Source organism: Vigna unguiculata, chromosome 5 (assembly GCF_004118075.2).
Source record: "Vigna unguiculata cultivar IT97K-499-35 chromosome 5, ASM411807v1, whole genome shotgun sequence".
NCBI classification, from domain to species: domain Eukaryota; kingdom Viridiplantae; phylum Streptophyta; class Magnoliopsida; order Fabales; family Fabaceae; genus Vigna; species Vigna unguiculata.
In genome coordinates, this window is record NC_040283.1 from 41,426,717 (window position 1) to 41,454,434 (window position 27,718).

The window sequence follows — 27,718 nt, forward strand, 5'->3', positions numbered from 1 at the left end:
TGTATTGAATCAGGAATCACATTCCTGTGCTTCTGGTTTTTCCTATCTATTCATAACACAAATCATCCTCACCTACTTATAAACAGAAAAAAAAATGTTATTATTTTACAACAGTAAAATAGAAGTAAAAAGTTATAACACCTCCACAGCTCTGATCCTCAAAATATCGAAACGAAAAACAATAATAAAAAGAAAAAGAAAAAGTTTCATACACTTGAGAGTCATTATCAAAAACTTGAGTGCTGTTAGAGGGAAGTTAATAATCGAAGAGCCATAAATAATATCCAATGGTACGGCCCCGAAGATCACGCGGCTGAGATTCCCCGTGTCTCTTCGGATCAAACGTCTTCAGAGGCTCTATCATCATCACCGCAACCGTAGGGAGCCACCGCTCTACTACTCCGTCGCTCAACAGCAAGACCGTCATCTTCCGCGGCGGTTCGCCGCCGCAACCGAATCAACCAGCCTCCTCTCTCCACTTCGCTCAGTTGACATCCCCAATTGTTCGAATTCGAACACTGAAACAAAATTAATAAATTAATTATCTTATGTAAGAAGAAACTCCTTAGTACTTTGTTATCGCTAGAAGAAATTAGGAAATAAATAAATAATTTGACTCGGATTATGTGACATATAATTTACATGTTAGATTATAAAATCTGTATCTTTAGATTATGGATCTTAACGCACAAATTGAGGCATTAGTTTAATGCAAACCTCGAAATCATTGTCCTCACGACGTCGTTTCAATGTGGTCGAAACGTCCTCGTAGGCGTTGTTGCACCGGCACACCGACTCTTCGCTGCTGGAAGAGCTCGGGGCAGGTGGCGGCGGCGCGGAGGACCAGGGGACAACCTGGTTGTCTCCGTCTTCGTCGGCGGCGACCTCGTCGTCGGTCTCATCATCGTCGTCGTAGTCATCTTCGTCTGTTTCTAAGTCGTCGTCATTGCCTCCTTGGCTCTCCTGACCTTGTTCTGCGGTTCCGCCGGCGCACCTCTCGCAGAGGGAGACGGTGTTGCCGAGGGCGGCGCCGGAGGCCTTCCAGGGCGTGGGTGACTGGCAGGTGTGGCAGAGGAGCGTGCGCGTGTGTCTGGCGACGAGGAAGTTGGCACCGTGGACCTTGGCGTCGCAGTCCCAGCATAAGCTGGCCTGGTCCGACTCGCAGAAGGTCCGGGCCGGAACCTTGCACAGCTCGCAGTTCTTCATCTTTAAACCTATCAGTTACGATCCACACTCTTCAGCTTTTCCTCTCTCTCTCTTCTTCCACTTTGCTTTTTTTTGTCCCAAATTTTCTCTCTTCAGCTTTTCCTCTCTCTCTTTCTGCTGGTACGATATGGTTGAATGGGCGTGAGAAGGAAGAGAAGAGGAAAGAAATTGCAAGTTGCTGTGATATATATAAAAAAATATTAATCCTGTGTTTATAGTCAAAACCCCAAACTACCCTCACTCTATTTATTATTTAATACTCGGATAGTTTTCACTCCGATTCCCATTTGTAAATTTCAACAGCGCGTAATTCAATTATCAAAATCGTTTCCCCAGTTCTTTGGGTTTGGTTTCTTCCTTTTTGGATTATGCGTCGATTAGGAAATTTGACCAGTCTTTCTTTTGTCTACGTTTAATTTTCATATATTGAACCAAGCTGTGTTTTTTTCTTACCTGACCAATTAATGTTCAGGTTGTAACTTTTTATCTTGCATATCATAAGCAGTGTCAGCAATGCCAAACAGACTGGGAAGGGAGACGAAGAGTTAGTTAGTTATTTATCCTCATCTTCACAACAAAGTGGGAACACTCGAAGGGAATAGAGACATAACAAAACCCATTCTCTTTCCTCAAAATTCTTTCATGTGCTCACGCTATGGTTTGTTTCTTATTTTAATTAAAGTTGTTGTCAATTTTTGTGTACATTCCCGTTTTAATAGTGATATCTCTTTTCAGGGGAGATGATGTATAACGTGTTATTTTTATTTATGGTATAGTATTAGCTGTATGATCCTATTCCAAGTATAACTATTTTTTAATATAAAGAAAATAAAATATACGGGTACTTTTAACAAAAAAAAAAAAGGACATACTATATTGACTTATTTCAATAAATTTTGCGACAATTATCCGAAGTATTTTTCTTTTGGATAAGAAAAAAAATAATTTATGTAAAGTAAAAACAAATGAAATGATAGGGCCATACCGGGTGGGTGCAATGTATGTGGACCTTACGTAAGGACAGTCTCATCACATCGAAAAATCCATTCTCCATGGCTACATTAACTCAACTGATTACAAGTGACGAATTTCAGTATTTAAATAGTTTATTTGTTAAAAAAGTGAAGAGAGTTTTGAGTGAGATTATTTGTATATAAGGTTGTTTTGAAATAGAAGATGAGAGTGTCTGGAGGTTAAGAAGAATGAAAAAAAGGAAGTGGGTTTGTGGTGTGCGGGGACGCCAGGTGTCTGCTGGGAAGGGAACAAGAGGGTTTCGGTTTTGTGTGGCGTTGGACCCATAGATGGTATTCGGTTTGGGTTTATTTATGATTGGATATTTTTCTTTGGCTGTGTTATGGAGAAAGAAAGAAGGTGGTTTTGTACGTGGCACATAGGCATGATGGAGATTCCGATTTGAATCACTGGGTCGAGAATCCGCCATCTGGATTTAGATGTGGTCATCCTTACTTCATTTGATCTTCCTTCTCTCTCCTATCAACACTCATCATTCATTCAACAACCCCATAACCTCTAATCCCATTTCCCTCGCCTGCGATTCACGCGCCACTTCACGGGCCCACACCCACGTGCCCTCTGCCACCTCGCCATTCCTTATTCAATTTTCCTTCGCCTCTTCACATTCTTCCAAACCCCAAACCGTGTACACTGTTTTAAATTTCGTTCCTGTGTGCGCTGACGTGACGACCACTGTCCACGACGCCGTTTCGTTATCGCTTTCTCCAGAGAAAGAAGGTTCATGCCTCTGGCTGGGTCAACATTGGCGGCTTCCTCATCCTGCTGGAGAATTTTTGTGTTTCATTCGCAATAAAATGTTTTCAAGAACAATAAGGTTTCTGCCTGTTAATTCTTGTTATTATGTTACAGGAAGACAGAAAATGTCTATATTGTGAGGCTCCACGAACTACATCTTCTGCAACAAAGATGTTAGGTCTCCCAGGTTTTTCACATTTAATGAAATTAATAATCAGTTAATGCGTTGTGAAAATATTTAATCATCAATTATGATGGCACATAAATTTCGAGTTTGTAACATGGTAAAGATTCCCTACATTTGCTCCAAATTTCTTAATATGGGATATCTATATATTTCCATTAAGTGGTTTAAGAAACAACATCACAGTTGACTCATTAAATTAGCGTTTTTTTTAGAAAATAGACGACTAATGAACTTTGCTGAAAATGAACACTTTGATAATAAGTTTATTCTTAAATTAATACAAGAGTGAAAGAATAGATTATGAAAATAGATAATTAGAGGAATTTCAAACTAAACAGTTGAGTGTGAGTATAACTCATTGTTTTGTATTAGAGTTTTATCAGTTAAATTTATCTTCTTCTTCTGGCGGGCCCATGTATTTATTGCGTGCAGTGTTTTCTTCACTGCTTTGCAGGGTTACAAATGGAAGCAGTCCAAAAATAGAGTTTATACAGTTTTTTTTTTTTTTTAAGTAAATGGTTAGGAAGTGAGGATGGCGAGAATTTGTTGAAGGTGAAAGTAGGGTACTGCTATTGTGCTTAAGGTCAAAACAGTCCTCGTTGAATTTGGAATTTTTGTGTTTGTTGATGTGAATGTGTATTATTTAGAAACTGTTATCTTCCTTGTGCCACGTATATTCCAATTTCGGTGCTGTTCCTGCAATAGTTAGTTAGTGTTGATGAAAGGGAAATGAGTTTTGGAAATGTTAGTGTGCGTCAATTCTCGTTGTCGGGGATGAATATTTTCCAGAACCAGGAGTTGAAGAGGAGAGAATTAGAAAACAAAAATATTATGCTTTTGACGTCTAATGGCATGTAACAGGCCCAGATTATTGGGCTGAATAATAAAAGTTCTAAGGGGCTTCTCCCTACACCCTCAAAGATTTTTCTTTCTGTACCCCAAAAATAACATTATTGACCCTAATAATTTTTTACCTGTTTCGGTAGTTGGGATAATTAAAGTAAATTTACTGTGGTTGATATTTATTGCAGTGTTGCACCCCCAATTCCTCACATCCGTTTTCTTTTTTCTCCTTCCTCCGTTCTCGTTATTCTGTGTTGTCTGGAGTGGTCCCAACTTTCCATCTCTCTCATTTGAAAGTGCTATTTCCGGTGCTAGTGGTCCTTGCTTTTCTGAAGTTGTAACAGTGGTCCTGCTTTCTTTAGCTGCTCAAGGTCATCCACACGTGATCCGTTTCAAGAAAAAGTGAAATAGATTTCAAAATCCGTTTGGTATTTTTTAATTTTTTTTCCAGAAACGAAACTCGCGATCCGTTTCAGAAAAGTATGAAATGGATCTCGAAATCCGTTTCATAAGTTTCCATGTTTTTTTATGAAACAGATTCCAAAATCTATTTCATAGTTTTCTGAAATGGATTACGAATTCCGCTTCACAAATTTTAAATTTTTTTTCAAAAACGAAATTCGTGATCCGTTTCAGAAAAGTATGAAACGGATCTCGAAATCCGTTTCATAAGTTTCCATGTGTTTTTTTTATGAAACGGATCCCAAAATTCGTTTCATAATTTTCTGAAACGGATTACGAATTCCGTTTCACAAATTTTAAAGAGTGAAAGTTTTGGTTTGGTGTGTGTGCTTTTTGTATGGCTTGAAATGACAATAAAAATCTGCAATCCCCGTCGTCCTTGTTCAGATTCCTATGTTTAATGAAAAAGAGCTCTGCAAAAGATTCTCTTCTCCCATCTCTTTTTTCTCTCTCTAACTCAAAATCAGTGCCCCAGAAGATCTTTGTCCCCAAATCAGAGCATGTAGCACAAAGAATGTTGTGAAAGCCATGGAAAAAAATTTAAAATTTGTGAAACGGAATTTAGGATCCATTTCATACTTTCCTTAAACGATCACGAATTTCGTTTCTGGAAAAAAATTTAAAATTTGTAAAACGGAATTCGTAATCCGTTTCAGAAAACTATGAAACGGATTTTGGGATCCGTTTCATAAAAAAAACATGGAAACTTATGAAACAGATTTTGAGATCTGTTTCATACTTTTCTGAAATGGATCACGAATTCTGTTTCTGGAAAAAAATTTAAAATTTGTGAAACGGAATTCGTAATCTGTTTCAAAAAACTATGAAACGAATTTTGGAATCTGTTTCATAAAAAAAACATGGAAACTTATGAAACGGATTTCAAGATCCGTTTCATATCGCGAATTTCGTTTCTGGAAAAAAAATTAAAAAATATCAAACGGATTTTGAAATCCATTTTGCTTTTTCTTGAAACAGATCACGTGTGGATGACCTTGGAGCAATGACTTAGGAGCAGCTGAAGGAAGCAGGACCACTGCTACAACTTCAAAAAAGCAAGGACCACTAGCACTGGAAATAACACTTTCAAATGAGAGAGATGGAAAGCTGGGACCACTCCAGACAACATAAAATAACGAGAACGGAGGAAGGAGAAGAAAGAAAACAGATGTGAGAAATTGGAGGTGCAACACTGCAATAAATATCAACCGCAATAAATTCACTTTAATTATCCCGACCACTGAGACAAATAAAAAATTATTAAGTCAATAATATCATTTTTGGGGGTACAAAAGAATCTTTGGAGGTGTAGCGAGAAGCCCCAAGTTCTAGACACTTGAAACTTGGCTCCTACTGTGTACACCCCCCGTTCCACTGCTTTTTCTATATACACACACTCCCTTTTTTGTTTCTTTTAAAATTTTATTAAATTAAATACGTTTTGTATCCAAAATACCCTCGTATTTACATATAAAATACCCTGGTATGTACGCATAAAAGAATAAACCTGTCATCTATATTATACTTTTATTGTTATTTAAATATTTTATTATCTATCTTTTCCCCTTTTTATGTTGTTAACCCAAGGTAGAATTTTATTATTAGAAAAATATAATTTAGTCACTGAAATTAATAAAAAAATAATTTAGTCACAAATTATGACTAAAATAGCCACAAAATCAATCTACACAAATATTTATTGTTATAACGATTTGAATAGTTACCAGAAATTTTTAGTCTCTAAATATAATTTTTGAGGCACCGATTTAACAATTGGAAAAAATTTATTTTATAAAATATATTTAATATGATAATTAGTCATTGAATAATTTTGGTCACTAAAACATTATTTAATATGTAATGTTTTAACCAATGATTTAGTGACAAAAAAAATATTATTTTAAAAATATATTTAATATGATAATCAATCATCAAATATTTTTTGGTCGTTAAAATATTATTCAATATGTAATTTTTTTAGTTACTAATTTAGCACCAAAATAAATATTATTTTATAAAATTTATTTAATATAATAACTAATAACCAAATATTTTTGGTAATTAAAACATTATTTATTTAATATAAATTATAATTAATTAAATTATTTATTTTTGTGGTTTGATGTCCCTTAAAGAAAAAATTTAAGCTTTTGCGGTCTGCATTAGTTCCTATTTCCTAAATTCGATTGAAAGATTCATAAAGTCCAAAATTTATATAGCTAAAAAATTGGTGGGATATGGATACGTGGGTGAAAGGTAATATTAGAGCTGTTAAAATGGATTGGAACTCACGAGTCAATCTGGTCCGTTATGGGTTCGGATTGGGTTGGGTTAAAATTTTTTTAACAAATTTTAATATGGGTTAACTTTTGATCCGGCTCACTAGGATTGACTCCGTGGAGAACCGTGTTGACTCACCCACCTGCAAATAAATGATCATACAAGTGTGATTTTTGTTAAGTTCGGTTTTGCATCAAGTTAGGTTAATTTTTAGTCAACACAAAGATAATTTATATATTTTTTTATTTTTGTTTGTATTTGGATTGTATTGAAGTTTATTTACATTTTAATTATAATTATAATTTGGTTTTGATTGTAAAAAAATAAAAATATTGTATTTTTTTAATTAAGTGAGCCCGTGAGTTAACCTGTTTAACACACCAATCCGTGATAGGTCAGATTAGATTTAAATTTGTTTGACTGATTAATAAATAAGTCGAATTAAATTAACTCCTTAAATGATTAATCCGTAATGAATCAAACTAAGTCCCATCAAATTATCCGTTTTTTGAGCTTTAGGTAATGTATTTTATTCTTTGGGGTCGTTGATTTAAATAACTTAGATGTTGTAGTGATACATTCATATCGGGAGCTTTTATAGCTGAAAATTGAAGGGGACCCACTATGGCTGTGTCATACCAAGTTATCTTAGATTCATCTCACGATGCATATTAAGTGGTATCCAAATTGTGTCAAATTTTATGATTCTAATCGTAAATTTACAACTCTAATGACTATTATCTACCTATTTTCTAGTTAATAAACTTTATTTGTATTTTGAAAAAATAAAATCAGTTCCAACATGATACTTAAAGTTTTTTTTTTTTTATCAATTTACTGTTCCATTATTACTTGAGTTTTAAACTTTTCAATACATTGTGAAAATGTATTTTTTAGTGTTATGTTGCAATCTTCTAAGTGTTCTTTTTCTTTTTCTTCCTTTCCAATGAGATGTAGTTTAGATAATTAGAAAATCTTAGTAATAATTATTATAGTAACTGATTTCAACTTTACCATAGATTTGTAATAGGTTATACAATTTTCATTTATTCTTTTTTTTCCGGCAAAAAATCTGTGTTCCTCACCGTAAATAAAATGTAAGGAAAATTTATCTCGACCTTATTGAAATAAGTGATGTATGCATTAATTTTTTTTTTTTAATTTTGCGTATTTTAATCTTTTTGTTGTTTATCGTTTCGTCTCTGGAATCCTAAAATTTTGTTGTATTTGTTTTTCTCTATTTTGGTGATTTTACTATTCATTCATGCTATTTTGTAAAATCAATAAAATTAGAAAAGAAGAAGAAGCATATTTTAGATACTCATTTTTATAGATAATAACATAGTTGTACCGTCCGGAGAATGGTCGACCTCAACATGCTCATTTTGATTATGACTTAATAAATATTTATCATAAAACGATGAGTTCCAGTCGAGCCAAGGTGACGAGCAAGGAATCCGAGCAAGATTTGGACCGAGCAAGATTTGGGCTAAGCAGGATTTGGGTCGAGCAGGATTTGGTCCAAGCAGAATTTAGGCCGAACAGGATTTGGGCCAAGCAAGATTTGGGCCGAGCAAGATTTGGATCAAGCAGGATTTAAGCCGAGTAGGATTTGGGTCGAGTCGGATTTTGACCAAGCAGAATTTGGGTTGAGGTGGTTAGTTCATTCCTAAAAGGAAGGGATTTAATATCCAGCAGAAAAATAGAAATTGGTGGCTGATATTTTGTCACACAAACACGTCTTCCTACGAATCAGGTAGATATGAGACTTATATAAAAGAGAAGAGAGGAAGAGATAAACAGACCTTTTTTGGAACCAAAACTACTGAACTCCAGAAAAGAAAAATGCATGACTACTAGTGTAAGAATTAGAAAGGTAGTTTGTTCTTGATTTTCGTCTCTTAATATTCAAGAATGGAACGTAATAGATAGTAATTTTGTGCATAGTAGGGTTTTCTTCTTCTTCTTTATACTGTAATTCTTATAGCACTATATTTATATGTGAATTAATACTGGTATTTTTTTTTTCTATATTTTAGGTTTTGATTTAAGCCAAAATTAATACAAAAATGTACGTTGATCAATTTTTTTTGAAGTACATAAATTTACGTTAATTTACATTAGTTTAGTATTTTGTCTAACGTAAATCTTTATCAACTTAAGGATATAAATATTCAACATAAAATATATTGTATGGTAGTGCTAGTAAAAAAACAAAAAGAAAAATAACGTGAGAGTGAATGTTTTTAAATTCAAATTAGAATAATATTTCTGAATACGGCAAGCAAATTCCTAATAAAATGGTTAAAAGAACTGTAAAAACTAATTTCTCACCACGTTTGATAAAACAAATTTGATTTGAATTTATTTTATACTATAGAGGTTATACAACGCAAGTTTTTGTGTGTATTTTATGCATAATTATATCATATAATAAAAGGTTTACGAAAGAAACGAGCACAACAACTATGTAAAGGAAATGATACTGTACAAGATTACAATATTCCAAGACAAAGAGTAAACAGTAGGTTGATAAAGTGACGACGAAGGTGAATTGACAGAGGTAACGACCGCGAGGGTGCTGACAAATGGCGTAGACCTTGACGATGTACCAAGTCTTCACATCAATAATCAATAATAAGGACATTATTAACGTTTTTAGGATTTTAACACTGTAATCCACTATTTCCTTCAACATTTGTATCTCATCACTATCCCACTCAAGAGAACCCACTTGAATTAGGACTATTGTACCCAAGGTAAGTCTATCTTATCACATTGGTGATCAACAATTAAGAACACCAAATTAACGTGTGGTTCCAGTGCAAGTTGATACGATAGCATTGTATTTCAAATGTTTGTTTGAAGAGAGAAGAGAACACAGATATTAGCAATGAGAAGTGAAGAGGTTGTGTTGTCGTTCTCCTTTCTTTTTCTCTGGCTGTCGATATGCTTCGAAATATGTTATGGAAGAGATACTCTGAAGGTTAACCAGAAGATAACCCAGGACTCCGAAGGAAACCTTTTTTCATCAAACGCCACATTTGAGCTGGGCTTCTTCTCTCCCGGTGAGGAAAGTGGAGAGAAAAGATACCTGGGGATATGGTATCACGGCTTGGAACCACAAACAGTGGTGTGGGTTGCCAACAGAGATCATCCCGTTGCAGATTCCAGTGGAGTTTTTCGAATTGCGGAGGATGGAAATCTCGTGGTAGAAGATGCATCATCCAAAACCCACTGGTCCTCCAAACTTGAAGCTAACTCGTCCGCCAACAAAACACTGAAGCTCCTAGATTCGGGGAATCTAGTACTAATACAGGATGACTCTGAAACCACATATCTGTGGCAAAGCTTCCAAAACCCAACAGACACGTTTCTTCCCGGCATGAAAATGGATGCGACTTTGTCGTTGACTTCTTGGAGAGACTCCGCTGACCCAGCACCTGGGAACTTCACTTTCAAAATGACTCAAAAGGCTGAGAAACAACGCTTCGTTGTGCAATATCATTCACACATCTACTGGGCACCTTATGAACTTGGCACAGAAGCGGCTTCCCAGAAGGTATTTGATTTGTTGCACAACACCACCTGGAATAGTACAACGTACAAATATTCTAACAAAACAGTCTTCGTATCAAAGCCTTACATGTACAATAAGTCAAGGCTGGTAATGAGTTATAGCGGGGAGATAGTGTTTCTGAAGTGGGACGAGAAACCATTACAATGGAATAAGAAATGGTTTGGACCAGAGGACAAGTGTGACATATATGATTATTGCGGGAGCTTCGGCATATGTAACAGAGATAACCTTCGGTGCAAATGTTTGCCAGGATTCAGTTCTGTTCAAGGTTTGCATTCTGATCGAGAATCGGAGTCCCAAGGATGTGAGAGAAAATCAAAGCCGTGTAACAGTACGAACGAGGACGTGTGGTTCCTGAACTTAACCAATATAAAAGTGGGGAACTCAGACCAAGAAATTTATACTCAAACAGAAGCAGAATGTCAATCCATGTGCATCAACATGTGTCCCGAACCACAGTGCCAGGCATATTCATTTAATACTTCTACGTATGGTGACCGTAGTTCATACTCCTGCTATATCTGGACGGAGCCTTTAACTTCTCTTGTTGAGAACAACCCGCGCGGTCGTGATCTTTCTATCTTGGTTAAGAAATCAGACATAGGTAATTTATATATTCTTAATTCAAATAATTGAAACTTCTATATCAAATTTATAGGTCTTATTGTATTGACTTGTGAGTTTATGGTAAACTCTGGAACATGATTTATGGGTGAATTATTAATTGTTATTATGTAGCACCAACTGCTAAATCCTGTGAACCTTGCGGCACATATGCGATTCCTTATCCCCTGAGCACTGGGCCAAACTGCGGCGACCCCATGTACCACAACTTCAATTGCAACAAATCCTCCGGCATAGTTAGCTTCATGATGCCCGGAGGAAAATCATACCCAGTTACTTGGATCGATGAAGCTACCAGAATGTTTTCCATTCAAACAGATTATTCATATTTCTGTGGTTCCAAAAATCAGAATAATACTCCTAAACCTCCATTCCGTTTAGCTGACTCAAAGTGTTCCAAAAATGTTGGAATGGTTAATATCAGTTGGGAAGCAGCACCAGAACCTCCCTGTGGGAAGCTCATAGACTGTGAGAACTGGCTCCATTCGACATGCACGGAAACAAGTGAAGGAGATCACAGGTGCCATTGCAATTCGCACTATAAGTGGGATACCTCAATTATGATGTGTGCCCAAGGTTAGCTTTTTATTATCCTAACTCTCTTCACAACTTCTATTTATTAATATATAGTCATTCAACAATTACTTATATTATTATTTTATTTCAAAATTTTATTCATATTTGTTATTAACATTTATATGTAATATTTTATTATTCAAATGTGTTGTCAAATGGTTCTTTTAATCTATTTAGAAACACTTTCATTTCATAAGTCTAAATAAAATATATTTATTTATAAAATCAAATTTGAATAGTTTTTTCATAATTAATGTTTATTTTACAAATAATTTTATTTCTAAAAAACATTTACGTAAAAATCATTAATTAATATCATAACATTTCATAATCTCTAATACATATGTAAAAATTTATAAAACATAATAAATAAATAACTACATTTATTTAAATTCAAATTATATTTTTTAAATATTATCGAAATAAAAATTACATATAATTTTATAAATTATTTCAATTAAAATTAAAATTAAAAAATAGTTAAGATTCAAATTAAGTATAACCCAAAAAAGAAACTAAATTGATAACTTCATTTCTTTCAAATGCCTAAACTAAATTTCATTATATTGAAATTTTAGAAATTTGAAACCGAACACACTCTCTCAATTCTTAAATTATTCTTTTATTTTATTTTATTTTATTTTTATCTCAAACTTAGTTGAAACATTGTTAATTCCATTAAGGTTAAGGAATCTTAGGCTTAACATAATGTTTCAATTGATGACAATGCTTATTTCTTTCACATTAAAGTCTATCATGATAATTATTTTTGAATTGACATTAGTTTAGTTTGGACATTTTTTTTTCAACATCAATGGTGTTTTGAAACACAATCTCTTTTTTGTTAAGATAGAGCTATATTATTCTTTCTTGATGTCAATTAGTTAGAGTTATTTTCAATCATCATGGATCAAAGTATAAATTAAGATTATTTTTTTAATCAACATTAATAGGGTATTCTATACCAACATTAATCATGATTTTTTTCGTTTTCTTCACAATATGATATTTTAATAGATCCCAATTTATATTATTTTTTACCAACGTTAGAGACTCTATTTTTCAAGTGTAGTAAGTTTTCTAGTCAACGTTAATATATGTTATTTTTAATTAATTTTATTGAAATTATTTATTTTACTATATAGAGTAGAGTTATTTCTTGATTGATGTTAATTTACTTGACGAATGCTAGTAGGTTATTTTTTGTTGGATGTAAATTAAATTTTTTCCGTTGATTATTTTTCATCTATATCTATAAACATAAAGTAGTACTTTGTGGTAATTAAAATAATTTATTTAGAAAAGAAAATTAAAATGTAATAAATTTGTATTGCATTATCAAAATAAAATATTTAAGAAGTTAGAAGATCAGAAACAAAAGTAAATTAAATTCAATGTATTCTGAATTTTCTAAATATGGGAAAATCCTCTGTCAAATTTCACATATGATGTGTTAAACTCTACAAAGGAACTATCTTGCTGCAAAATACGTACAAAATTCCAGTAGCAGCAAATAAAGCTAATAAATAACCAGTAACGACATTATATATTTTAATGTATGTGAATACGTGGTAATGTATTGTCTTGTGTCATTCTTTTTTTGCATGTTAGGCTGCCATCTGTGTTTCCTTCAGTAAAATTGTTGCATAAGTTTCACTCACTTTGTTTCTTCTGATACTTACAATTGAACACCCACCAACTGCTTGTTAATTTTCCTAAAAGCATCACCTCTCCCACCTTTCCTGCAGTTGTGGCTTTTTGCCATAACAAAAGGTTAATCGTGTGTTAACTATATCTTATTTCTAAACACACATGGATTTCTTCCATTCCAAATGACCCAAAATGCAGAAAACCACAAAAAAATCCCAAACAAAGTACTTATTATTGTGAGAAAAGATTAACCCTTTAAACTGCACAAACTGTTAAATCACCTTGCATCAGTGCTTATATTCCCATCCAGTTCAAAACTGACTGTCAAAGTGCTGAAGATGCTTCACATTGTACAAAAATACGGTTTGATTTATCCTCATGCCTATCACATTGATTACACACCCTCTGTTTATATTGTCCATGTCCCTTTTTTTCAGTCATGCATGTTAGGATTTTTCTTCTTAATGTATGTAAGTTTCTTAAAATTCCCTGTGGAGCTGAGATTAGTAATGGTACTATATATTCCATACTTTTTTTTGTAACAATTTCATGACTAGAAGGTTAAATAAACTCCGGTGTAAATTCAATGTATTTTGCCTCTTACTTTTTGTGCATTTTATTTCTTTCCGTGGGCAGAAAAGCATTCAACCATCCCAAAGACGACTTTAGTAATTTTTACTATCATGGTGATTCTGGGATGTATAATAGCATTTCTCATTGTGTGGAGAAAGAGAAAAGCTCATAAGCTTGGTAATTAATTTTAGTTTTGGATGTAAAATTAAACTCTTTCATCTACCCTAATTTAATTGATTATATACACATATGTCTTATTAGATAGTGCAGATGAAGCAAGTAGTCGAATTCAGGAGAGCTTGCACGAGAGTGAAAGACATGTGAAAGGTTTGATTGGCTTAGGAAGTTTAGAAGAAAACGACATTGAAGGCATTGAAGTGCCCTGTTATACTTTTGCAAGCATTCTATCAGCTACAGATAATTTCTCAGATTCTAACAAGCTTGGAAGAGGAGGTTACGGACCTGTATACAAGGTGATTCATTAATTCCATATAAATTCACTACTCACCTAACAACGGCTCCATTCCCAAATTTCTCTTAATGTCTGCAATTTTATTTATTTTTTCAATCTAGGGAACGTTTTATGGAGGTCATGATATAGCTGTAAAGAGACTTTCAAATGTTTCCACTCAAGGGTTACAAGAATTCAAAAATGAGGTTATTCTGATTGCCAAACTTCAACACCGGAACCTTGTTAGACTAAGGGGCTATTGCATTAAAGGAGATGAAAAAATCTTACTTTATGAATACATGCCAAACAAGAGCTTGGACTCCTTCATATTTGGTTAGTTTGTCATATTTTATCATATAACTTCTCGGTAGCTCTCTTTAATTATTACAGTCATGAATTTACTAATCTTATTCTTTACATGAAATGTGAAATGCATATGTTGAAAGACCGAACACGAACTTTACTTCTGGATTGGCCAATGCGATTCAAGATAATTGTAGGCATTGCGCGAGGCATGCTCTATCTTCACCAAGACTCCAGATTGAGAGTGATTCACAGAGATTTAAAAACTAGCAACATTCTTCTAGACGAAGAGATGAATCCAAAGATTTCAGACTTTGGTCTAGCCAAAATATTTGGGGGAAAAGAAACTGAAGCAAGTACAGAGAGAGTAGTGGGAACCTAGTAAGTTCAACAAGTATATGTAATTGTGAATATATCTTTGTCAATTTACCGAATTTGATATTTTACACATGCTTGCTACGTCTTAACAATTATTTTTTGGCAGTGGATATATGGCTCCAGAGTATGCATTGGATGGACTTTTTTCAATCAAATCTGATGTTTTCAGTTTTGGAGTAATCCTTCTGGAGATCCTCAGTGGAAAAAGGAACACAGGATTTTATGAATCCAATCAAATTTCTAGCCTTTTGGGTTATGTATGTTTCTTGCTATGCAATTTTGTGCTGTGTATGTTTTTGTGAGTTTGTTGACTTACCAGTAATTTCTGTGGACATCATATCAGGCATGGAAGTTGTGGACAGAGAATAGGCTTCTGGATTTAATGGATTCATGCATTGGTGAAACATGCAACCAAAATCAATTCATCAAGTGTGCAATTATTGGGCTATTATGCATTCAAGATGAACCAATTGATCGACCCAATATGTCAAATGTTTTGTTCATGCTTGACAGAGATACAACAACTATGCCATTGCCAATTCCCACACAACCAACCTTTTTTGTCAACAAGTAATGTCAGTTGAATCCGACTCACTTTTTTATAAACTAGAAATTTTACAATCTAAAGTAGATGAGTTTGTGGGTTGACTCACTAATAAATATTTTTTTTTTGCAATTTATTTTATATATTTTTTGTACTATGATGAAAGTGAATTGATTTAATTTATTTTTTATAATAGTGGAATCAAAATGTTCATTTAATTCTCAAAATATTATTATAAAAATAATAGTTAAAAATTAAAGTATCAATATATATAACTTAACAAACAAATTAATTAAACATTTAAACTATTCAAATATTATTGAGCAATATTCTAACATTTAAAAATATGAAATTATGAACCTATATAATTAGAAGTGACAAATAATTATAACAATTTTTTTTTTAAATTGAAAAAAATATTAGTGACTTAAGTGGCTCAACTCACATATTCAACCTGGCTCAAACCTGTGATGAACTGGAATAAAACTCATCTTCACATTTCTAGTCGATTGTTAACGATGGAACCAACAATTTTTCATGGTGCTTTTATATTTCATGTTTAACTTGGAGTTTGAATTAGAATGAGTGTACATTTGTAACAAAATATAACTAACAAATTATTTATCTATTATTTAAATAACTTGAAATTATACAAAGTTATCAAAATGGTTAAAACCTAGGAGTTAATCCAACCTATCACGGATTTGAGTTGGTTTGGGTTAAAAGAAAGGAGAATGATATTTTGACAACTTAGAAGATCTCAGATTGAGAGAGTTGTCAAAATTTAGTTGTTAAAAATCGTTTTTCTAAACAAATTTTGTAAATTTCAGTACGGACCAAAAATAAACTCAAACCACTAAGAACCTGGGTTAACTCACCTCATTATTAATTTAACAGTCCAGCTCAAAATACAAACAACCTTTTTTGTTTTTAATTTTAGGGGAAAGAGAGACCCAAATTTGATATTATTTGGACTTTACTTAGAATTATGATTTAGTTATTTGGACAAATGATATCTTTATTGTCTAAAATGAGAAAAAAAAATTAAAATAGGTTTGGATGTTTTAGATTTGGATTACATGTTAAAAAGAATAGATTAAAGAAAAAAAGTTATAATTTTTTTAATTATGTGAGTCAATCCATTTAAATCACAAATTCGTGGTAGATCAAACTCAAATTTCTTGAGCTCATATATAAGTAAGTGAAGTTAGATTGATTTATTAAGTGATCGACCATGATATTAGTCCATTTTAATAAATGATTATAATTAAATTATAGTTTATTCTACAAACAGTCAATAACCAATTATATATATGTTGTACTAATTTTGATTATTTTTTCACTTCCAAAAACCTATTAATATATATCCATTTCATAGGCAACACTCATTCAATTTCCATACTCACTTTTATACTCATGACTTTTTCTTATTTTCTTAATGACTTAAGCCTAAAAATCTTTCACAATTGAAATCTTTCTTCACGAGTGAAGTTTCACTTCCTTAAACATTCTCTTTTCACCTTGAAAGATCAATTCTCTTTCCAATAAGAATAAGAGTAAATAAAAGATAATATTTTACACTTAATAAAACATTTTATGAATCATATAAAGACGATCAAAATTTAACCATGATTTTTTGTTATGTCTTTTTCTCTTTTGATTCATACATTTTCATAACTGGTAGATTGCATGTAAAATTAGCATCTGATTACTATCAATTGTGAATGTTTATGAAAATATAAAATTTGAAATAAAATCTTAAATAAACAAGTTTAAAATAAATATTTATCCTAACAAATTATGTGGGACAACTTAATTTATATATTTAAGTATTTAAATAACTCATAATGTTTGTAGCAGTAGGCTGGGGAGGTTCATGGGTTTGAGAGGGTAGAAGCAAATTTAAGAATGATGCATTTTACTTAAAATTTATTTTGAGTATTTTTTTAAGCAAAACTATTTATTAAATTGTCCAAATTAATTTAATTTAACTTTCACAATCAAACTCTTGTTCATTGCTTATTTAATTAGAGATTTCATCTCGATTATCCATATTAAACCTTAATTTAGTTAATAGTTATACAATTCAATCCAAGTAAAAATTTCACTTCTTCATCAAAATATATGAAAAAAAAGCTCTCGAAATCCATAAATTGAAAAGTACTGAAAAATAACATAAGACAAAAGAAACACATTTTTAATCCTAATACAAATTCAACTAATAGAATAAAAACAATAGCAATACAAATTCAAAATAAAAAAAATACTAATATATATGAGGATAAAAAGAGTCGATCCAAGAGGAATGTCAAGTCGAGCCTATCCCGACCAAAGATCAAGCCGAGCCTCTCCTGGCCAAAAGTCAAGTTGAGTCGACTCTAGCCAAGTGAGTCCTGACCGAAAGTTGAGCTAAGTCGGCCCAAGCTAAATATACAACAAGTTGGCTCAACTAAAGGTCTACCTATGCCTTTCCGGGTCGAAGGTCGAACCGAGTCAGTCAAGCTGAAGGTCAAGCTGACTCAGCCCAAGCCAAATGTCAAGCTGACTCAATCTGAGCTGAATATGGAGCTCAGTCAACTCGGGCCAAAGTCGAGACAAGTTATTTCTGATCGAAGGTCAAACTAACTCAATTCAGACTTAAGGATGAAGTTGAGTTTAAGGATGAAGTTGAATTTGACTTAAATAAAAATTAATTTATTTTATCGAATCAAGAAAGTTGAAATCTAAAATATTTTAATTACTCCGTCCAAAGAAATTCTTCTAGAAATGAAACTTCATGCATTTCTTTCCAACCATTATATTTCAGGTTTTTATATAATGATGAAATGGTGTTCGGAGATTAAATGTAATGAAAAATGAAGATGAGGATGAATTTAAGTGAAATTGCTTAAAGTAGAAATGGAAAACACAAGAATATAAACTGCATGAAACTAAATTGCCAAAAATAAAAGATAAAGTAGTAAAGGAAATATATGAGATCGATAACCCAAATTACAATAATTATAATTGAATTTATAATTTTTTCGTTCGCTACATTCTAATTGTTTAAATTATAGTCACAATTTATCACCACTTTTTTTTCTACGGGAAAACCTATTTATATTCTGCCTCCCACATTTTTTTACAATTAAGTCAAAATAAAATATAATTACGTAACATTTATCTAAATACAGCTACTTTTGCGTCAAATATGCGTACAAAGGGATGCTTTGCAACTCACTTTTCATAATTATATCATATATAATAAAAGAAAAGTATTTTTTTGACCAGGAATTTTTTATTTTTTTATAAATGTTACAAAAATAAAGTAATAAAATTTTAGAATTTTTTTAATCAAAAGTAATTGTTTGTCGAACAAAATTATATATATATATATAGATATATATATAAAATAAAACGTTTACGAAAGAAATGATCACAACAATTATGTAAATGATTGTAGAAATACATTTATGATTAGAATATTCCAAGACAAAAGAGTAAAGAATAGGTTGATAGAGTGAAGACGAAAGTGAATTGACAGAGGCAACGACGGCGAGAGTGCTGACAAATGGCGTAGACCTTGACGACGTACCAAGTCTTCGGTAATTGTTTGTTCAGATATATTTTTACTATTTAATTTTGATAATTTTTTTATTATATGATGTGTTATTTTTTTAAATGATTTTGAAATATTAAAAATAAAAAAATATTTAAAATATGTCACTTAGTGAGAGAAAGTTGTAAAAAATTAATACTTAAAAAATTATTTTTCTAATAAAAAATAAGGACATTATTAATGTTGTTAGGATTTGAACACTTTAATCCACTCTTTCCTTCAACATTCTGTATTTCATCACAATCGCACTCAAGGTAAGTCCATCTTATCGCATTAGTGGTCAACAATTAAGAACACCCAAATTAACGTGTGGTTCCATTACAAGTTGATACGATAGCATAGCATTTCAAATGTTTGTTTGATATTATGATTATTATCAGAGATAACACATGTATTAAGAAGGTTTGTATTAGCAATGAGAAGTGAAGGGGTTGTGTTGCCGTTCTCCTTTCTTCTTCTGTGGCTGCCGCTATGGTTGGAAATATGTTTGGGTGGAGATACTCTGAAGGCTAAGCAGAACATAACTCAGGACTCCAAAGGAAACCTTGTTTCATCAAACGACACATTTGAGCTGGGCTTCTTTTCTCCCGGTGGGGAAAGTGGAGGGAAATATCTGGGGATATGGTATCACGGCTTGGAACCACAAACAGTGGTGTGGGTTGCCAACAGAGATCATCCCGTTGCAGATTCCAGTGGAGTTTTTCGAATTGCGGAGGATGGAAATCTCGTGGTAGAACATGCATCATCCAAAACCCACTGGTCCTCTGAACTTGGACCATCCTCATCCACAAACAGAACATTGAAGCTCCTAGATTCTGGGAATCTTGTACTAGTAGAGGATCACTCTGAAACGACTTACCTGTGGCAAAGCTTCCAAAACCCAACAGACACTTTTCTTCCCGGCATGAAAATGGATGCGACTTTGTCGTTGACTTCTTGGAGAGACTCCGCTAACCCAGCACCTGGGGACTTCACCTTCAAGCTGGATCCTAGTGGAACCTTGGTGGTGTTAAAACAATCGCAACTTTACTGGACAGAGTCACTTGATGGATCCGATACAAAGATCTATGATTTCTTGAGCTTGATGAACACTTCATGGACCAGGAATTCAAGCTTCTTGATGTTTCAACAAAAACCTCATCACATAAACAAAAAATCAAGGCTAATAATGAATTCTAACGGGGAGATACAGTTTATGAAGTGGGACGAGGACGACAGGCAATGGGATAAACGGTGGTGGGAACCAGATGGCGCGTGCGACGTATATGGCAATTGCGGGAGCTTCGGCATATGCAAAGAAAATAATTTGATTCCGAAGTATTGCAAATGTTTGCCAGGATTCAGACCCAGGGATGAAAAAAGCCCTGGCGAAGGGTGTATCAGAAAATCAACGTCTTGTAGTGACACGAATGTGACGTTCCTGAACTTAACCAACATAAAAGTGGGTGGGTCAGATGAACAGATTCATTCGGTAACAGAAGCAGAATGTGAATCCTTGTGCCGTAACCGTAGCATTAGCAAGTGTTCTCAGACCCAGTGCCAGGCATATTCATATTCATATTCATATAGTTCTGAAAGGGAGCTTGATGGAGATGGTTATTATAACTCCACATGCGAGATCTGGACGGGAAATTTATCAACTCGTGTAGGTGGTGGTCGCAATCTTTCTGTCCTGGTTAAGAGATCAGATATAGGTAATAATTTATATCTTCTTAACGAAATTGTTTCTTTATGTGTAATGTGACATGACGCTAAATCAGGTGTTTCTTTTGTTTGCCCCAAAACTGAATTAAAACGGTGTTGCGCAGAAGCAACTGCAAAATCGTGTGAACCTTGTGGTGCAAACGAGATTCCTTATCCGCTGAGCACTGGGCCAAACTGTGGAGACCCCACGTACAACAACTTCAGTTGTAATGAATCGACGGGCGACGTTAGCTTCAGGATGCCCGGAGGAAAATCATACCTAGTTACTTGGATCGATGAAGATACCAGAATGTTTTACATTGAAACAGATGATTCATATTCTTGTGGTTCCAGAAATCTAAATAACACTCTTAAATCTCCATTCAGTGTTGTAGCTGACTCAGAGTGTTCCATAAAAGATGGAGTGATTAAAATGAGTTGGGAAGCAGCACCAGAACCTCCCTGTAAGAAGCCCACAGACTGCGAGAACTGGCTCCATTCGACATGCACTGGAACAAGTAAAGGAGATCGCAGGTGCCATTGCAATCCTCACTATAGCTGGAATAACTCAATTATGATATGTGCCAAAGGTTAGCTTTTTTATTATTAGAACAACTTCTATATACTTCTATATTAAATTATAATCTTTTATGATTGAAATGCGTTATCAAATAACCCTTTTTAAAAAATTCATTTATTTAAAAAAAAACTTTTATTTCATATATCTAAGTAGAAAAAAATTTTACCTATAAAATCAATTTTTGGATATTTTTCTCATAATTAATGTTTATTTTACAGATTGTTTTTTAAAAAATTAGATAAAAGTCACTAATATGATATATATATATATATATATATATATATATATATATATATATATATATATATATATATATATATATATATATATATATAAGTAACATACCACAGTCTATGGTACATATTTAAAAATGTATAAAAATATAATAAACAAATAACTAAATTTCTTTAAATTCAAATTAAAATGTAATTTTTAAATATTATTGAAATAATAAATTACTAATCATTGTTATTATAAATTGTTTCTATTATGTACGTATAGGAAAACACTACCATCTCATATATAGGAAAAAAAAATGCTATTATACATATTTTTATTTTTTTTTAGAATCGTGGTAATGTGTAGTTGAATATAATAAAGGATAAGTAATACATAAACATGAGAATGTAAAGAAACAATGCTACATCAAATAATAGGATATTGCATACACAAATATATCATTACATATGAAATCGAATATAGAAAATATGTAACGGAAAAAATAGAAAATCATTACACATTTTCTCGTAGAGGAGCATGATCTAGTATCCAGTCAAATATGTATAGTCTACCAGAGAGTACAGCAAGAAAGGTTATAGGCTTTATAACTATAGTTTGATTTTAATTTATTTTCAGAATTCTTTATTGGACACTTGACACCACTCTTTTTTTTACTATCATTTGATATTACTCTTTATTATTATTTAGGTTTAATTAATCGTATAGTACCTAGTTTGGGGTTAGTGTGTCAAATAGGTACCCAATTTTAAAAAAGTGTCAATTGCATCCCAACTTTTGAAAATTGCTTCAATTAGGTCCCTTTCAGACAGAGTTGACTAACGCCATTAGTCAACGTGCCACGTGTCAATCTGTGATTTTTTTGATTTTTTTTTAATTTTTTAAATTTTTTAAATTTTTATTTTTTTTTAAATTAAAAAAAATTAAAAATGTCACGTGTCAAGTTCCTGTGTGTGACACGTGACATTATCAGTCAGTGTCACTATTAGATGTTATTGTGTTGATTTCGATTTAGTCCCCACATATGTCTTTTTGTTTCAATTTAGTACCTAAGTAATTGTATCTGATTCAATTTTGTCCCAATTATTTTTTTTAATAATTAAAATATTTTTGTAATCCATTTTTTATAAGATTAAAAATAATTAAGTATAAATATTTTTACAAAATTAAGTACTAATATTATAATGTTTCTCTCAAACTGGGTATTATACGATTAATTAAACCTATTATTTACTTTCTATTTCTTCTAAAAATATAAAAATTAATTTTTGTTAATACTATTTTACCCTTATACAAACTGTGAAATAATGTCAAATAATATTTTTCCTTCTTCATTAGAATTAAAAACTGAAAGATTTTTCCTCAATCTCTGATTTTCCTATTTATCCTCATGGCAAAAATTAGTTTAGTTCAAGTTCTTCTTAAACTTAGATAAGTCCCGTATATACATTCAAAGATTATCTTCTGTATTCACAATCTTAACCTCTCTTTAATGAAATTAATTTTAAACTAATGAAATAATTAATTTTTTTAAAATTAAAAAATTAATTTGAAATAAAAAATAAAAATTCATTCTAAAATTTAAAAATAATTAAGAATCAAATTAAATATAACCCAAAAATAAAGAACTAACTTGATAACTTAATATTTTTGAAAGCTAAACTAAATTTCATTACCCTTGAGTTTGGATAATAATTTTTGAAAAAATAAGTAATTTTTATAAAAAAGTTTAAGATGATTTATTACGAGATGTTTTGAGCAATAATTTTAAAATAAATTAAATTTTTTTAAGAATTTGAATTAAGAACACACACTCTCGTCTCTTAAATTTATGGTTTTTTATTCTTTTTTGGACTGGAATATTGACTTTAAGTATGACGATCTGAATTCAATTAAGGTCAAAGAATCTTTGACTTGCATAATTGAAAATATTAATATCAATGTATGTTTTTTTTTATGTTAAAGTCTATCATGATGATTATTATTTTTTTGGCTATTATCTTAAGATGTTATTGTTTTGTCATATATATATATATATATATATATATATATATATATATATATATATATATATATATATATATATATATATATATATATATATATATATATATATATAGTATGCTATTAGTTAGTTATATTAATTAAGACTCTTCTTTTTTTGTCAACTGGTGTTTTACAGTTTATTTGAAACATGATTTTATTTTTTCTTAACATCGAGATTATTCTTAATTGATGCCAATTAGAGTTATTTTCAACCACCATTGATAATAACATAAGTAAAGATTATTTTTTTATCAACATTAATTGAGGTTTCTTCTATCAACATTAATCATGGTTTTTTCATCAACATTGAAATATTATTGATCCCAATTAAGATTATTTTTTATCGAAGTTAATAAAACTATTTTTCAAGTGTAATAAGTCATTTATTTTAGTTGCTATTTTTTGGTTGATGTTATTGAGAATTTGCTTAACTAATATTAATGAGTTATGTTTGGATGGTGTGAACTAAGCTTTTTCGTTGAAGTCGTTATAACTATTTTTATCTGTATTTATATATAAAAGTAGTGACTTTTGTATTTAATGATAATTAAAATAATTTATTAAATAATAAAATTAAAATGTAATAAATTTGTGTTGCAATGTCAAAATAAAGTATTTAAAAAATTAAAGATTTGAAACAAAAGTAATTTAAATTCAGTGTATTCTAAAATTTATAAATATTGTAAAATCCTCTGTCAAATTTCATATATAATATGTCAGTCTACAAAAAACTGTCTAGCTGCAAAAAAACATCGTATACAAGCAGCAATATGTACAAAATTCCAGTAGCAACAAATCACTGACAACATTATATATTTACATCGTGGATACATCATAATGTACTGCCTTGTGTCATTCTTTTTTTTGCATGTTAGCCTAATATGTGTCTCCCTCAATAAAATTACTGCGTAAGTTTCGCTCACTTTGTTTCTTCTAATGCATATATTTCAACACCCACCAACTGCTTGTTAATTTTCCTGAAAGCATCACCCCTCCCATCGATCTGTTTTGCTGAACCAAAATGACCGTATCCCTTCACTGCATTTGTCCCATATAATTAAATACAGATTACAATTTGTTGACTCAAAATTACTAGAACCATATCTCACGAGCCACTTATCTCCACAAACAGATACCACCCATCCGGGAGAACCATGCTTGTTAAAAACTACTTGAAATAAGTACTGGTACTAGATATTCCAAACTTCTTTGGAAAAATTCCATGACTAGAAGATTAAATAAACTGCGGTGTAAGTTTAATGTATTTTGCCTCTTACTTTTTGCATTTTATTTTCGTCCTTGGACAGAAAAGCATTCAACAGACTCACTGGCGATCACTTTTGTAATTTTTACTATCATGGTGATTCTGGGATGTATAATAGCATTTCTCATTGTGTGGAGAAAGAGAAAAGCTCATAAGCTTGGTAAATAATTTTAGTTTTGGATGTGGAATTTAAACTCTTTTATCTACCCTAATTTAATTGATTATATACACATATGTCTTATTAGATAGTGCAGATGAAGCAAGTAGTCGAATTCAGGAGAGCTTGCACGAGAGTGAAAGACATGTGAAAGGTTTGATTGGCTTAGGAAGTTTAGAAGAAAACGACATTGAAGGCATTGAAGTGCCCTGTTATACTTTTGCAAGCATTCTATCAGCTACAGATAATTTCTCAGATTCTAACAAGCTTGGAAAAGGAGGTTACGGACCTGTATACAAGGTGATTCATTAATTTCAGATAAATTCACTACTCACCTAACAACGGCTCCATTCCCAAATTTCTCTTAATGTCTGCAATTTTATTTATTTTTTCAATCTAGGGAACGTTTTATGGAGGTCATGATATAGCTGTAAAGAGACTTTCAAATGTTTCCACTCAAGGGTTACAAGAATTCAAAAATGAGGTTATTCTGATTGCCAAACTTCAACACCGGAACCTTGTTAGACTAAGGGGCTATTGCATTAAAGGAGATGAAAAAATCTTACTTTATGAATACATGCCAAACAAGAGCTTGGACTCGTTCATATTTGGTTAGTTTGTCATATTTTATCATATAACTTCTCAGTAGCTCTCTTTAATTATTATATAATGAATTTACTAACCCTATTCTTTAAATGAAATGTGAAATACATATGTTGAAAGATCGAACACGAACTTTACTTCTGGATTGGCCAATGCGATTCAAGATAATTGTAGGCATAGCGCGAGGCATGCTCTATCTTCACCAAGACTCCAGATTGAGAGTGATTCACAGAGATTTAAAAACTAGCAACATTCTTTTAGATGAGGAGATGAATCCAAAGATATCAGACTTTGGTCTAGCCAAAATATTTGGGGAAAAAGAAACTGAAGCAAGTACAGAGAGAGTAGTGGGAACCTAGTAAGTTCAACAAGTATATGTAATTGTGAATATATCTTTGTCAATTTACCGAATTTGATATTTTACACATGCTTGCTACGTCTTAACAATTATTTTTTGGCAGTGGATATATGGCTCCAGAGTATGCATTGGATGGACTTTTTTCAATCAAATCTGATGTTTTCAGCTTTGGAGTAATCCTTCTAGAGATCCTCAGTGGAAAAAGGAACACAGGATTTTATGAATCCAATCAAATTTCTAGCCTTTTGGGTTATGTATGTTTCTTGCTATGCAATTTTGTGCTGTGTGTGTTTTTGTGAGTTTGTTGACTTACCAGTAATTTCTGTGGACATCATATCAGGCATGGAAGTTGTGGACAGAGAATAGGCTTCTGGATTTAATGGATTCATGCATTGGTGAAACATGCAACCAAAATCAATTCATCAAGTGTGCAATTATTGGGCTATTATGCATTCAAGATGAACCAATTGATCGACCCACTATGTCAAATGTTTTGTTCATGCTTGACAGAGATACAACAACCATGCCATTGCCAATTCCCACACAACCAACCTTTTTTGTCAACAAGCGTTTTTCTAGCTCAGCTTCCTCTTCTAGCAAACCAGAGATAGGTCTGCAATTTGACACCAGTTATCAACAAGGTCGATAGTGCACGATGGAGCCAACAATTTTCCATGGTGTATTTATACGAGGTTAAATATATTTTTGTTCCTTTCACTTTGAATTGAAAATTAAAATTTGTTCTTTTTCGAATTTTTGGTCTAATTTACTCTCTAATTTTAACAATACGTGAATTTAATCTTTTTAATCAAATTTTGTTAAATTTATTTAAAGTTTTAAAAACATATTATGACAGCATTAAAGTTATTTATACCATTTGACACATTTCTGTTTCAATACTATCTTAAATGCGATCATGAAATGTATTTCAAACGTAAAATAAATTTTAAAAAATTTGATTAGTATATATATATATATATATATATATATATATATATATATATATATATATTTCTAAAAATGAAGGATGAAATCCAACCAAAATTTTAAGAAGAAACAAATTCAATTTTAATTAAAAGTTAAAGTTATTGATACCAAAAACATATATAATAATTTTATATTTCATTTTAAACCGGGAGTTTTAATAATGAAAACGAGTGTTCTACTTTTCTGTCTATAAGAAATTAGATACATTTGTAACAAAATATATCAAACAAATTATTTATTATTTAAATAATTTAGATATATATAAGAAATAATTGGTTATAATTGAATGATGGTATCTTCTGCGAGTAGTCAATAACTAATTATATATCATTTATTTTATTTTGACTATCTTTTCGATCTTTATTAAATGGACAAACAATCTATAAATAGATACCATTCTACAGTACTCGTTCATTTCTAATAATCACTTTTATACTCATAAGTTTTTTTTGTCTTCTTCTGGAAAATCTTCTGCAAATGAATTTATCTTCATAATTGAAATTTGATTTATTTAAAGATTATCTTTTCACATAGAAAGATAAACTCTTTTCTAATAAGAAAAAGGGTATAAAAATAGTAAGTGTTTTAACACCAAAAAAAAATCATTCGATAACTATAAATTTGTGGACTTATTTATTTTAGGTTTAATTAGTGTTTTATTATTTTAATTTGTTATTTTGGTTTTTTTTGTTATTTTTGAATTTAATTTGATATTTAATTTTAAAAAAATAATTTGGTTCTTTTTATTAATTTGAGTTAACGCATGTCAATTTATAAA

General features: G+C 31.6%; 2 protein-coding genes across 2 annotated transcripts; one reads left to right on the forward strand and one right to left on the reverse strand.

Annotated features, from left to right (window-relative positions):
• On the reverse strand, positions 1-1,374 carry LOC114185139. Its single transcript, XM_028072681.1, has 2 exons — positions 718-1,374; positions 1-518 (listed from the first exon to the last, which is right to left on the reverse strand). The coding sequence occupies exons 1-2, from the start codon at positions 1,204-1,206 to the stop codon at positions 339-341; spliced, it is 669 nt and encodes a 222-aa protein (XP_027928482.1). The 5' UTR covers positions 1,207-1,374; the 3' UTR covers positions 1-338.
• An 8,075-nt stretch (positions 1,375-9,449) lies between these two features.
• Positions 9,450-26,706, forward strand: LOC114184726. The gene is made up of 16 exons (XM_028072037.1): positions 9,450-10,932; positions 11,067-11,528; positions 13,815-13,928; positions 14,013-14,224; positions 14,325-14,535; positions 14,649-14,886; positions 14,990-15,140; positions 15,227-15,453; positions 19,395-20,719; positions 20,834-21,298; positions 24,879-24,995; positions 25,081-25,292; positions 25,393-25,603; positions 25,716-25,953; positions 26,057-26,207; positions 26,294-26,706. Exons 1-16 carry the CDS (start codon positions 9,642-9,644, stop codon positions 26,600-26,602), a joined length of 5,934 nt encoding a protein of 1,977 aa, XP_027927838.1. The 5' UTR covers positions 9,450-9,641; the 3' UTR covers positions 26,603-26,706.
• Positions 26,707-27,718: the final 1,012 nt, after the last annotated feature.

Coding starts and splice junctions, on each gene's coding strand:
- LOC114185139 (XM_028072681.1), bottom strand. CDS start 1,206: ATGAAGAACTGCGAGCTGTGCAAGGTTCCGGCCCGGACCTTCTGCGAG. Junction 519..717: donor GTGAGGACAATGATTTCGAG/GTTTGCATTAAA, acceptor ATTTTGTTTCAG/TGTTCGAATTCGAACAATTG.
- LOC114184726 (XM_028072037.1), top strand. CDS start 9,642: ATGAGAAGTGAAGAGGTTGTGTTGTCGTTCTCCTTTCTTTTTCTCTGG. Junction 11,529..13,814: donor AATTATGATGTGTGCCCAAG/GTTAGCTTTTTA, acceptor TTCCGTGGGCAG/AAAAGCATTCAACCATCCCA. Junction 15,454..19,394: donor CCAACCTTTTTTGTCAACAA/GTAATGTCAGTT, acceptor TTTGATATTATG/ATTATTATCAGAGATAACAC.